Source organism: Gossypium arboreum, chromosome 8, assembly GCF_025698485.1.
Source record: "Gossypium arboreum isolate Shixiya-1 chromosome 8, ASM2569848v2, whole genome shotgun sequence".
Classification (NCBI taxonomy): Eukaryota; Viridiplantae; Streptophyta; class Magnoliopsida; order Malvales; family Malvaceae; genus Gossypium; species Gossypium arboreum.
The window spans coordinates 816,611-828,911 of record NC_069077.1 but is presented as its reverse complement, the minus strand read 5'-3'; the positions used below and the strand labels follow the sequence as shown (position 1 = coordinate 828,911).

Here is a 12,301-nt window from a genome sequence, read left to right as displayed (position 1 = left end):
TATATTTACTCCTTTATCAGAAACTTGAAGTATATAAATATATTATATTATTAACATATTTATGAATTACGTAAACTAAATTTGACAAACTTAAAAGAGTCTCCATACTGAAATTAATTGGGACCAATATCATTATAAATATATATTATAAAATTATTTAATTATTTTAAATTAAATTATATTTATTATTAGATGTTAATCTAATAATATAATCTCAACGATTAATTTTTTAAACTCCTACTTTTATATATATATTATATCAACAAAAGTGAAAGTAGGGTTAATTTTTCTTTAATTTTACTAAAATTCATCAGTTTTACTTTATTTAAATTTTGAAAAATATAAAACATTTTTATTAAAAATATAAAAATTCAATAATTATATTTTTATAAACCAAAATATTTTCAATAATAATGCATTCATTCACCATCATAAATGGGTTTAAATGAAAATAGATACTAGTGGTAGAAACACTACAATTGGCAGCTAGCCGTTCATAACCATTTATGCTGCCTTAGCTAGCAAATTCTTTTATATATTGACCCCAAAAATGAATATATAAGTAAAATATACAAAAAGTACTTAAAAATTAAAAGAAAAGTACTAGACTTTAAATTTTTAGTAAAAAGTTTGATCTATTATTCCAAATTCCAATTATCCATAAAAATATTTTTTAGATGAATTTTTTTTCACTTACATCGTGGATGTGACATTATATAGTATATAAAAGTTGAATCATATTCCGATAGCATCACATGAAAATTTTTAAAGAATTGTATCTAATATACAAATTAATGAACTAAAATTTCAACTGATGACAAATAAATTAAAATTAAAATAATTAAAACCTGCCAATGAATCAAGTTGATGAGATCTTTGAAATCTCAGGTTTAGTATGTGTATTTACGGATTATTTATTGTAGTCATATTTGAATATATATAAAATACAAATGCTAAATATAAACATTTTGAAAAAAAGAAGCTAAATAACATAATTTATATTAGTGTTTAATGATATTTTAAAACTTTGTGGGGACTAATAAATTGTTAGGCAAAGGGGGTTATGAATACAGATGGGGGGTATTCGTTTAGTTTCATGCACATAAATTCAAGATGATTTAATAATACAAATATTTATGGCATTCTGGATGCAATGGTGACCTACACTATCAGGTAATTTAGCCATGTTTTAAAGCTCTATATGTGATTCCCCCATAGAGTTAAAACTGAACTTAGAATGACTTACCTTAAAGTGCCATCTCAGCCTGCAATGCAGCGAGTTCATCTTCCTCGGCTGTGCGCTTTTGAGGAACGGGTCGAGCTGGTTGACTGCCAGCAGGCACCTGTACTGGTGCTGCCGGGGCAGTTGTTGCAGGCTGGAGAAGCTGTTCTTCCAATTCAGCACCTTCAAGTTCTTCGAGTTCAGCTTCCAATTCATCCTACGAAATCAAAAGTTTCGGACTTGCTGTTAAGATGCATATAAGTGCCGGACATGGTATTTATGAACACCGATGATAGGATGGAGGCAAAAATGAGAGTGCATCAGAAAGTTATAACCTCATCAAAATCAGCCGCAGCTCCGATAGGAGTTGATAGTGCTTCCTGAATCTGTTTCATGTTTTCGGTTTGTTCGTTGATCTCATCCATTGTTTTGTCCACATCATCTATGCTACTGTACGAAAGCCATTTTGAGTAAAATAGTGAGAACTGGACACTGCCTAAGCTTCATGAAGGTCGAAAACAAGTGCTAAATTCCAAGTCAGCACACGTTCAGTAAATGGCAATGCAAAGGGACAAGTACAATGAAGAAAAGCCTAAAAGAAAAATTTTAGGCTAACAGTAAAAATATGTAGGTTACATACGTTGCTTTCTGCATTGCCTTCATCGCAGTTGCTCCAGTTCTCAATGCATCCACCGTTTCAGTTGTGGCTTTGGCACCTTCTAACATTATCATCTGTATAAGTTGATATAGAACAATCAATGAAATGGAAAAAAAACTCAAAAAAGCTTTCACGACACGGTTAAAGCACCAAAAAATTAACAAAATTCAGAGCTTACTTGATCGTGAACACGAAGCTGAAAGTTCCCAAGCTGTTCGATTTGCTGTTCATACAGTTTCTTCCTCTTCAAGCACTGTATAGCCGCTGCATAGAGTAGCATAATGAATACTAAGTAAAAGATATAAATATGGCAATCAAACTACATAATATGGTTTTAAATTAACTCATAATTCAAATGATCTATTTAAAATTTTCTTCCGGAGGATCTTTGATTGTTAAACCTTCACATGACATGAGCACATGATAAATCAGAAACTCAGCATCATATTTTAGCATTGTAATGTTAATCTGCATCAGATCATCACTCAATGTCCAAAGAACATTACAAGCTGACAGTGATTGAACCAAAAGACCCCAAAAATGAAGCTTGCAATGCTCTAAAACATCAGGGTGTTATTTCTTTTCTTTTGGGGACATCTTCACTCTCATTTGGTCTTTCCTTCAATTTGAGAATTGAAGTGTAAGGGGGCATGGGGGAGGCGTTCAATGTGTAAATAAGACATTGGTGCTCACAAGCTACTTGAGTTCAACTCGAGAAAAAACAAGAACTCGATTCGATAACTATGGAGCTGAGCTTGAGTTATCAATTAAGCTGAATTCAAGCTTAGTAATACTCTGTGCGAATGGCTTGGGAGCTTTATCAAGCTTTTCATTTTTAATAATTTTTAATATTTTAATATTATTAAATTATGTTATTGCCCTTAATACGTATTATTAACCCTAAGTAAAATTATCAAGTTGAGCTCGGGCACGAGCTTGAATACATACAAGCTTAATCGAGCTTGAGTTTGAGTACAAAAATAGATAAACAAGTTTAATCAAGCTCGAGCCTAAAAATAAATATTCGATTAAGCTCAAGTCAAGTATCGAGCTCCGAATTTTGCGGTCGAGCTCGAGCTTGCCAGTATTCAAGCTCAGCTCGGCTCGATTACACCCCTAGGGGGGTTATTATGGATGAATAATTGAACATTGACTATAATAACTAAAAAATATATGACTAATTAAAATGAAGCTCCAACATGAGTAAGCTAGAAGCCATCACATTATACTGTTGCGAGAGAGAAGAATTTTACGTCCTACAATATATCCCATATTTATATACAAGCATCGAGAAACCAAGCATAAAAACTACTATAATTCACAAAGAATTTTTTTTCAATAGAAAAAAAGATGGAAACAAGGAAAAACATTAACCATTTGTGTATATATATTGCAATCGTACCTTTCTTATTTCTCCCTTTGGCATACTCCTTGGCCTTTTCAACCTCTGCAGCAGTCTTTTTCAGAAGCACACTTTCCTTTTTCTCTAGCATTTCAAGGGTCTACATGATGGAAACCGATATAGGGCTCAGTTTAAGCAAAACGTAGAAGAGAAACAACATAATTCAATCATTTGAAACAAATAAATGTGACTTGCAGCACCGTGCAAAATAAAAACTGCTGGATTTAGCATTATGATTACAGTTCTGGAGTTTGAGCATATCCGACACACAACCAATAAACCCAAATTTCTAATCTTACAGAAAAGATCATATTCCATCTTCTAGTGAGACTGGCATGGAATAAGCATACACAACATTCCTTTTATCTAATAGGCATTACTTGATAAATTGTGCTAGTAAGTTTTAAGAAACAAAATTCAGTTATTAATCAGTTTTTCTGTCCCGAAAACTAGTACATGCCTGGTTTGGTTATTTGGTGTATTAACACAAGTAAAAGCTTAATTATTGCATAAGTATTAAAACAATTTGTTATAACTTAAAATAAGACGACCACAAAATAAGAAAAAAGTTTTCCCTTCCCTTTGCTGAAAACAAGTTATATTAGTAGCTAAAAATTATCAAGTGTAATTAGTTTATTGCTAACTCTAGTATTAAGATGTATGGAAAAAGTAATACTCTTATCGAAAGAAGCATTAAAAGAAAAGTTTCACCTTCAAGTCATCAACCAAAGTAAACAACTATCATCCTCTGAAAATGGCCAATTACTAAAGTGATCAACTGACTCTTCTGAATGTATTTTTTAACTAAATTTAATTCCACTTCATAAGTTCATTAATTTTTATCGATCCAAAATGTAATCAATCAATTCAGTAATTCACCAAAAGGATTATCATATTATTTCCCATTAATCCGTCAGCTAGCAACTCAGTTCTTTCAAACAAATCCCGAAACTATAAAATCAACCCACCGAAATCACCAGATGCAAATTTCAAATCACACAGTTCACGCAAAAAAGAAATGCAACAAACAAACAACTTATTTCCCGATTAAAGGAAAAAAAAAAGTACAACATCGAGGAAATACCTCATTTAACTTGTCTAAAGTGGTTAGAGCATTTGTTTCCGGCTTGGTTTTTCCAAAAATCCCTTTAAACATAGCTACCTCTCCGCGAATTAAAACACCTGATATTCTGCTTAACAACAATCACCAATACGATCATATATATAAACTGTTACATAATCAATCATCAGAAAACAGCAAAAAAAAAAAGAGTTAAAAGAGTAAGTAGAGAAAAAAAGAATAATGCAAAAGGGGGGAATCTAACCTAACCTGTAAAAATTAAGAAATTGGGGATTTGGGAGTTGAGAAATCTGTGAAATAAAAAAAACTGAAAAGAAAAGTCTGGGAAAGTGGGATTGGTTTTCAACGTGGCGCGCACTGACGGTTATATATCTTCACTGCGCTTTATTTGTTTGAATGTTAGTTGTCAGTTTTATTCGAAAGAATTTATTCTTTTATTTTTCGAATTTAGAATTACAAATTCAATTAATAATTTGTTGAATTTAATTTAATTATATATTCGTTTTAAAGTGGATTATAATAAATTAAAAATTAAAAGTTAATTCCTTAAAATAAAAATTTTCATTTCAATCTCTTTAGAAATAATAAAATTACAAGTTAATTTACGGTAAAATGATACTTTGCCCTTTAAGATATGAATAAAATATATTTAATCCCTTAAAAATAATGAAATTATAAATTAATACATGATAAAATACATTTTGATCTCTCGAAAATTTTATAATTTAATTCCAGTACCCTAAAAATATCTAGCTTCACCTTTGATGTCACTTATTCTTCTTACATATTATTATTCACGAAAAAATCACTTAAAGGATTTAACTAATATTTCAAAATTCAAAAATATAAGAACTAAGAATAATCTAAAAGAAGACCATAAACTAAATCTACAACTTTACGAATAATATGAATTAATAACAAAATTTAATGAAACAAATTTAACTACTATCATTTTAGGTTAGGACCGAAATTTCAGAACTAATAATATAGGGACTAAACTTGACTATTTCGAAAAATACGTGAACTAAAATTAATCAAATTAAAATACGAGATTAAATCTAAAACTTATATATGATAGAGAGACTAATAGCAAAATTTCACCTTTATATTTAGTTACAAATTCCTATGTCAGACTTAAATTTTTTTTAGTTTTTATTCGTACGTACCTAATATAATTGAATATTAAAGTTCATGTAATTTAAAAAAAAGTGTTCAACAATATTTATTGAAATAAAACAAGAAAAGATGAAAGATGAATAAAATTAAATAATACTTAAATTTATTTATCTCCCATACCCTCTTCATCTTTCATTTTTTTCTCACCATCTATTTTCAAGGAATGGTTTATTTCTCCCAAAATTATTTTTAAAATGAACTTAGTTTTTAATTAGATGATTCTTTATAATTTTAAAATAAATATGCATTTAAGAATTTTTCTAAAAATTTATTTATTTATACTAATTTTAATAGTATTAATTGAAATTTAATTTTAAGATATTGAGATTTTATATTATTTAGTATAGTAAGTTTTGAAGAGTGGCTCAGCACAATCCATTAGCAAAATCTATTTTTCAAAATTACATATCTAAAAATAATAAAAAGAATCATTATCCAATTACACTACAATTAAATTCCACTTTTTAAAAAATATATTAAAATATGAGTAAAATAGAAATAAGTGGAAATTAGAAAAATAAATAACTAAATATTGGTCAAAAAGTTTGACATTTGGCGAACACTAAGATTCTAACAACGTCAGCGAGGAAATTCTGTCTTAAAAGTAATGCGCCGCCTTAAGGAGCTGAGTGTCAATCTCTCTGTTTCGGACAAAGATTCCACGAATCCTTTTAAACCACCCAATAAAAAAAAGACACGTGTAGAGAGCCAAATATTGAAACGCAAGACTCATAGGAATACATCAGAATTACTGTAGTACTAGCTCCTACAGATCACCCCTTACAACATACAAAAGTCATTTTTAGGGTTTTTAACATTATCGTGAGTTTCTAATTTCGAAAGCCTTAAATCTTTCCAGCTCAGAAAAGCGAAAGGCCGGAACAGATCAGGCAACGGCGGCGGCGGACCGGCTAGCGGCGATGAATTTGACGGGATCCGTTGAGAACCATGCATTCTCTGACCGTGTCTTGATCCGGTCCATCGTTGGCTTGCCGGACGGTGGGCTGGCCTCTCGGGGCAACGTGTCCGCGCCGGTGGTTGGCTGAAGACTGGGAGAGAGCAAGGGAAAGGTTCTTGGAACTGAACGACGGTGCGTGTCTGGGGAACTTGCAGGTGATTATGGATGCCGGAGTGGCTGTTCTCAGTAAGCTGGTGGCGACCGGCACTTGCGTAGTGGTTGATGGAATATTGAAGGTTCCGCCTGAAGGGACGAAGCAGAGGATTGAGCTTCGGGTCGAAAAGGTGGTCCATATTGGTTAGGTGGATCCGGCTAAGTATCCGATACCGAAAACGAAGCTCACACTTGAATTCTTGAGGGATCATCTTCATCTTCGATCTCGAACCAACTCGGTATCAATCTCTAAATCAATTTGAATCCCTTATCGTTTCCCTTTTGGAACTAACTGAATCTATAGTATTTCCTTAACGCTTAAAATGTTGAAATACTTTTCAATTTTCAGAACAAGTCAACACTGAACAGTTCAATTAGAAACCATATAAGAACTTTTGGTAAGAGCAGTTTAGTCAGTTTAAGAATTGAATTAATGTTTCTATTTTTCATGATTTATCATACACAAGATATTTTGTGAAATATGCAATGTTGGTGCGATTTTCCATTTTCACGAAAAAAGACCATGCCTGTATAGGAGCATATAGCATATGCTTCACTCATACTCAAGTTCCAGTAACAGATAACATGTATGGTATTTGCTACTGTAATGACATGTTGCCTTACAAGTTGAGATTCGGTCATCATCTCGCGTTTGCTTACTTCAAAGTCTCGAACCACCTGCAGGACGGGTCAGTTGGTGTCAAAAAATTACAGTACCTTTGATGTAACTGCATATGGGATGATGACCGAATCCCGATTCGTAGAGTGATGCAGGACAATGTCTTGATATCTGATCATTACATCCTTACACATGAATAGGGGGATATGGCCTCTAACGATTTTCCGTTTTCATGAAAAAATATCATACCTGGATTGGAGCACATAATATATGCGGCGCTCATACTCGAGCTTGAGTGACGTAGGTAACATGTATGGTATTTGCTAAATGGCATGTGCCTTATGAGTTGAGATTCGGTTGTCATCCCGCGTGTACTTCCATCAAAGTCTCGAACCATCTGCAAGAGGGGCCAGTTTATGTCCAAAAATTACAGTACCTTTGATGTAAGCGCATACGGGGATGATGATCGAATCTCAGTGCATAGAGTGATGCAGGGCGACGTCCTAAAACACGATCATTACAGGCTTACAGTTATTTGTTGTGTGATCATTATTAAATTATATACTGATTCAGATTGCCGCCATTGCTCAAATACGGAATGCGCTTGCTTTCGCTACCCATTCTTTCTTCCAAGAACGTACCATTTCCTTTATGTGCACACTCCAATTATAACCACCAGTGATTGTGAGGGTGCTGGTGAAATGTTCCAAGTTACAACTTTGATCAGTGAAGCTGAAATACTGGAGAAAGATCTAATTAAAAACCCTCCTCCATTGGAGGCCGTTATGGAAGCCGCTAAGCAACTTGTGAGTGAGAGAGGATTGGCTGTTAAGCAACTCAAAGATGCTAAAGCAAGCAAGGCCGATACCGGTGCTTCGGTTGTGGAAATTAACAAAGTGAAGAGAGCCTCTTAAAGCTGGATGAGAGATCTAAATTGAAACCTGGGATCCCCCAAAAGGATGGCAAGATTGATTACACTCAAGATTTTTTTGCTCGTTAAGCTTTTTTGACGGTTTCTGGTCAACTACAGGTTGAAACATATGCTTATGCTGTCAGTAATGTGTATACGTTTGGACCGACATTCCCAGCTGAACAGTCTCATACATCAAGGCATTTGGCTGAGTTTTGGATGGTGGAACCTGAAATAGCATTTGCAGATCTTCAGGTATGTATGGCACTCTGGCAATAGTTCATAATACTCCTTTTTTACATTCATTTATAAGGTCTAAAAAGGTTCACATGGAATTTCAGTTGAAGACCGGATGCATTTGCAGGATGACATGAACTGTGCCGAAGCTTATGTGAAATATACGTGTAAATGGTTGCTTGAGAAATGCCTTGATGATATGGAATTTATGGCTAAAAGCTACGATAAAGGTTGCATCAACCGACTGAAAATGGTTGCTTCAACCAACGCTAATTTGAGCATCCTTTTATATTTGACATCATGGATGATCTTTAAATAATTTTTTTAAAAGTAGCTAGCATGCTTGGTAAACAAATTACTAAATGATAAATAATAAAAACATTTTCTTTTAAAAAAAATCAATTACTTTTCAAACAAAAATCTGATTTACCCAAATCAAACATTTGCAACTTAAATTATTTTATGTAATTTAAAAATACTCATGTCTGAAATTAAAGATGACCAAAATATTAGATTCAACCGGTTTTAATTCGATTCGACATAATCTAATAAAGGTTAACTTTTTCCTTACTTTCGAGATGAAATTTTCGAAAAACGCACACAATTCCTTATATATAATAAAATTATATCATTTTTTGTACTCTAGTACAATCATACGAAAAACAATTAATATTATCATTAAAAGTAAAATATTAAAATTATTATTCTATTTTAATAAAAATAAAAAATAATTGTGACATCAAGTTGGATCGGACTGAAAATAAATTAATATTTAATTTCGGATCGTGTTGAAGTTGAATTATATTGGGGTATATCGGGTCGTAATTGGGGCAGACAAAAAACCAGTCGCCCCGCCCGGCCCATCACTATTTGTATATGTAATCTCCACTACAATTAAAGCTTAAAAACCAGACAAAAAACAATGAACCCAAATATACGAGGAAAACTTAAATGTCTCACAAGAAATTACTACAAAATTTAACCCAAAAAATTCTAATGATAAAGTTGCCCGTCTCTAACAAAATTTTAAAAGTTTTCATAAACTAAAAGAAAACCAATAAATTACTCATCATCATCATCAATGACTTTGGTGCCCAAGCCTTTCAGACCTTCAGCTGGGATTTCAGCAACAGTTACCAAGGAGTAGAGCTCTTCCTTTGCATCTTCGTCATCGTTTCTCTTCCGAGCAATACGAACCCTAACCCTTCTTGGGACACTTCGGATCCCTCGGCTCCATATGTGCTTGTTCAGCTTCACGTCAACTCGTACATCCTTTGTCCCCATGGCTTTTTCGGCAAATTTCCTTATCTCTTTTACAGCCTTGGGAGCCTTCTTCTTGAATGTGCTGTTTCAAAGATTAACACAATAAGTTACTCAAAAACTTTTGCCAGTCACCACCAATGGAATCCATAAAGATAATGTTTAATGTTCCTTGGATTCAAATACGAGTGCCGTACATGGTTATGTTCGATTTTTTTTTCCCACAAGATTTTCATGCATTTGGATAGTCCTCAAGAGGATCATATCCTTGAACCCTTGTTCGGGTATGCATCTGGTAGGGATACTATATGAGAAAAATGAAGAGTCTGTAACATAGGCTACTTCCCTCGTGCTATAATCATAAAGCTACTGTCTATGTTCCTTGGATTCTAATGCAAGCCTAGCTGCTAAGAAAAATGAAGAGTTGGAGTAACATAAGCTACTTTCCTTGATAGGACAATTCTTTGGTTAAAGTACTTGGGAGGACCCTGTATTATAAGGACTGTATCAAATTAGTCCTTTTATTATTAAGTGGATCAATTTAATCCTTATACTATTAAAGAGAATCAAATAAGTCCAAATTGTGATTTGAGTTAACATTCACTATATAAAAATATCTTGAAAATTATTTTTTTCAATTATAGTTCAATTCAAAATGAAAGATCCCATTTACAGAACCATAAAAGTTTTAATGATATCAACTCTATTCCAATTTGGGATTATTTGATTCCTTTTAATAGACATGGCCTCAATTGATCCATTTAATAATAGAGGGACTAATTTGATCAGGTCCCTATAGTAGAGGGACCTCAAAGGTACATTCAACACGCTTATTTAGTGCTATAATCATATAGTACTTGGAATCAAGACATAGCTACCAAAATCTCTTTTCACAAACGCAGACATTGATAATACCTTCATCCAATGCAAACATGAAAACAAAAGAAAAAGAAGTAAAACACGATATAAAGCACCACACAAGGGGACTACAAGATTGTCTCACAATCTATATAACGCAAAAAATGAAATTAAAAACTACACAATATAAAAAAGTTGTGCATCCAACTAAAATTCTTGATTACAATAACAGCTAACCCACTAATTACAAACAACTGGATGTAAAAATTAACAATTAGGTTGATAAAATATCATTGAGATATTGAAAAATAGTAATGAATAAGTAAAGAAATTTGAAAGCGAGAAGCTACTTTAAACCAAACCGGCAATACAATGAACTCAAGGGGAAAAAAAAGAAAAAAAAAAGAATCAGCAGTTAAATTACCAGCCATGGAGTCTCTTGTGAAGGTTGACGGTGTATTCTCTGGTCACCACCTCTTCCTTTCTTCCCCTTGTTTTCTCAACCATTTTAAAATCTTTCTGGCGTTAATTCTTACCTGCATTTAATCACCAAATTATCACTTTAAAACCAGGTCTTAATCAATGAAAAAGGTAAATCAGAAAACCATTTCCTCGTTGGGTTTTCTCGGGAACCAAACATTAAGAGAGAAAATAAATGAGAGAAAAAGAGAGAAACCTTGATGGTGTTTTGAAGGCAAACGAGAATGAAGAGAAAGGAGCCTTGAATAAAAACGAGGAAGACGAAACCCTAATTTGCATAACTTTCTACATAAGGTTAAGCGATATCGTTTTCGTTTATCAATATTAATGGACCGTATCTTTGATTGGGCCTTTACTAACGAACCCTAATCCATTATAAAAAGGGCTATGTTCTTCAAATTTTTTAGGGTAAATTCACCAAAGGTCATTAAACTATTAGTAGGTTTATGTTTTGGTCACTTAAGTCCAAAAAGTTACACAATGGTCACTAAACTATTCAAAAGTATTTATTTTAGTCATTGGGCAGTTTGGTTTTTTTTTTTTTTTAAAGTTCGGTTAGCAAGCTCCAAGAAATGATTGAATAATCGATATGGTGGATTGATACTCATCGACAAGTAGAAGAACATACTTTAGATCTAAATCCATCTGACGGTCAATACTGAAGAGCAAAAAAAAAGTTGTTTAAATTTTAATTCATAGATTTATTTATTTATTTTTTGTAACAAGAAACAACTATAAAGCGAAAGCAAAAAAATAAATTAACTAGAAGAATCAATCATATGATAGAGATCACCCTTGAGTAGCTTCTTTAATAAGGAGGGACTCTCCTCAAATATCTACATCTCATCATAATTCCCTTTGCCAAATTTAGCCATCGAATTAGCTATTTTATTATGTTCACTGGGGATATGTTGAAGACGAACTTTCCAATCACGACATAAAAGTTGCTTAATCAAGTGCAGTTCAGATAACATATTAGCTCCCACACAATCAACTAAAATAGTTTCTACAACTAAAGCATTATCACACTCCAACTCCAGTTGCCTAAAACCAAATGTCGATGCTAAGTTTAGACCTTCTAAGATAGCTTTTACATCAGTTTTGAAGACTAAATCTTTTTCAATCCGCATAGTAAACCCACACTTCCCAGTGCCATCATGATCTCTAAACACACCTCTTATCGCAACAATGTTAATACTTTTCAAAAATGCACCATTTGTATTCAACTTAACCCATCTTTTCTCTGGCTTCCCCCAATAATCACTCGATGCCGTTTGAATGCGATGT

General features: G+C 32.9%; 2 protein-coding genes and 1 pseudogene across 4 annotated transcripts; 1 reads left to right on the top strand and 2 right to left on the bottom strand.

Moving 5' to 3' along the window:
- Window positions 1-1,083: 1,083 nt before the first annotated feature.
- On the bottom strand, window positions 1,084-4,772 carry LOC108468905 (vacuolar protein sorting-associated protein 32 homolog 2-like). 3 transcript variants are annotated; one of them, XM_017769772.2, is made up of 7 exons: window positions 4,608-4,772; window positions 4,367-4,472; window positions 3,283-3,382; window positions 2,059-2,144; window positions 1,863-1,954; window positions 1,558-1,672; window positions 1,084-1,439 (listed from the first exon to the last, which is right to left on the bottom strand). In XM_017769772.2, the coding sequence occupies exons 2-7, from the start codon at window positions 4,436-4,438 to the stop codon at window positions 1,248-1,250; spliced, it is 657 nt and encodes a 218-aa protein (XP_017625261.1). In that variant the 5' UTR covers window positions 4,439-4,472; window positions 4,608-4,772; the 3' UTR covers window positions 1,084-1,247. The 3 variants fall into 3 exon arrangements, with proteins under 3 accessions (XP_017625261.1, XP_052874075.1, XP_017625260.1); XM_053018115.1 differs by having other exon boundaries at window positions 4,367-4,511; window positions 4,613-4,772; XM_017769771.2 differs by having other exon boundaries at window positions 4,613-4,772.
- A 1,374-nt stretch (window positions 4,773-6,146) lies between these two features.
- On the top strand, window positions 6,147-8,814 carry LOC108468365 (asparagine--tRNA ligase, cytoplasmic 1-like; annotated as a pseudogene).
- A 471-nt stretch (window positions 8,815-9,285) lies between these two features.
- Window positions 9,286-11,361, bottom strand: LOC108469621 (60S ribosomal protein L31). Its single transcript, XM_017770558.2, has 3 exons — window positions 11,211-11,361; window positions 10,959-11,070; window positions 9,286-9,761 (listed from the first exon to the last, which is right to left on the bottom strand). The coding sequence occupies exons 2-3, from the start codon at window positions 11,039-11,041 to the stop codon at window positions 9,479-9,481; spliced, it is 366 nt and encodes a 121-aa protein (XP_017626047.1). The 5' UTR covers window positions 11,042-11,070; window positions 11,211-11,361; the 3' UTR covers window positions 9,286-9,478.
- Window positions 11,362-12,301: the final 940 nt, after the last annotated feature.

Excerpts from the sequence above, each read along its gene's own strand:
- LOC108468905 (XM_017769772.2), bottom strand. The coding sequence starts at position 4,438 with ATGTTTAAAGGGATTTTTGGAAAAACCAAGCCGGAAACAAATGCTCTA. Across the intron at positions 1,673-1,862 it reads AAGGCAATGCAGAAAGCAAC|TAGCATAGATGATGTGGACA; the intron begins GTATGTAACCTA and ends GCTTTCGTACAG. Across the intron at positions 1,440-1,557 it reads CTGCGGCTGATTTTGATGAG|GATGAATTGGAAGCTGAACT; the intron begins GTTATAACTTTC and ends TTGATTTCGTAG.
- LOC108469621 (XM_017770558.2), bottom strand. The coding sequence starts at position 11,041 with ATGGTTGAGAAAACAAGGGGAAGAAAGGAAGAGGTGGTGACCAGAGAA. Across the intron at positions 9,762-10,958 it reads CACAAGAGACTCCATGGCTG|CACATTCAAGAAGAAGGCTC; the intron begins GTAATTTAACTG and ends TCTTTGAAACAG.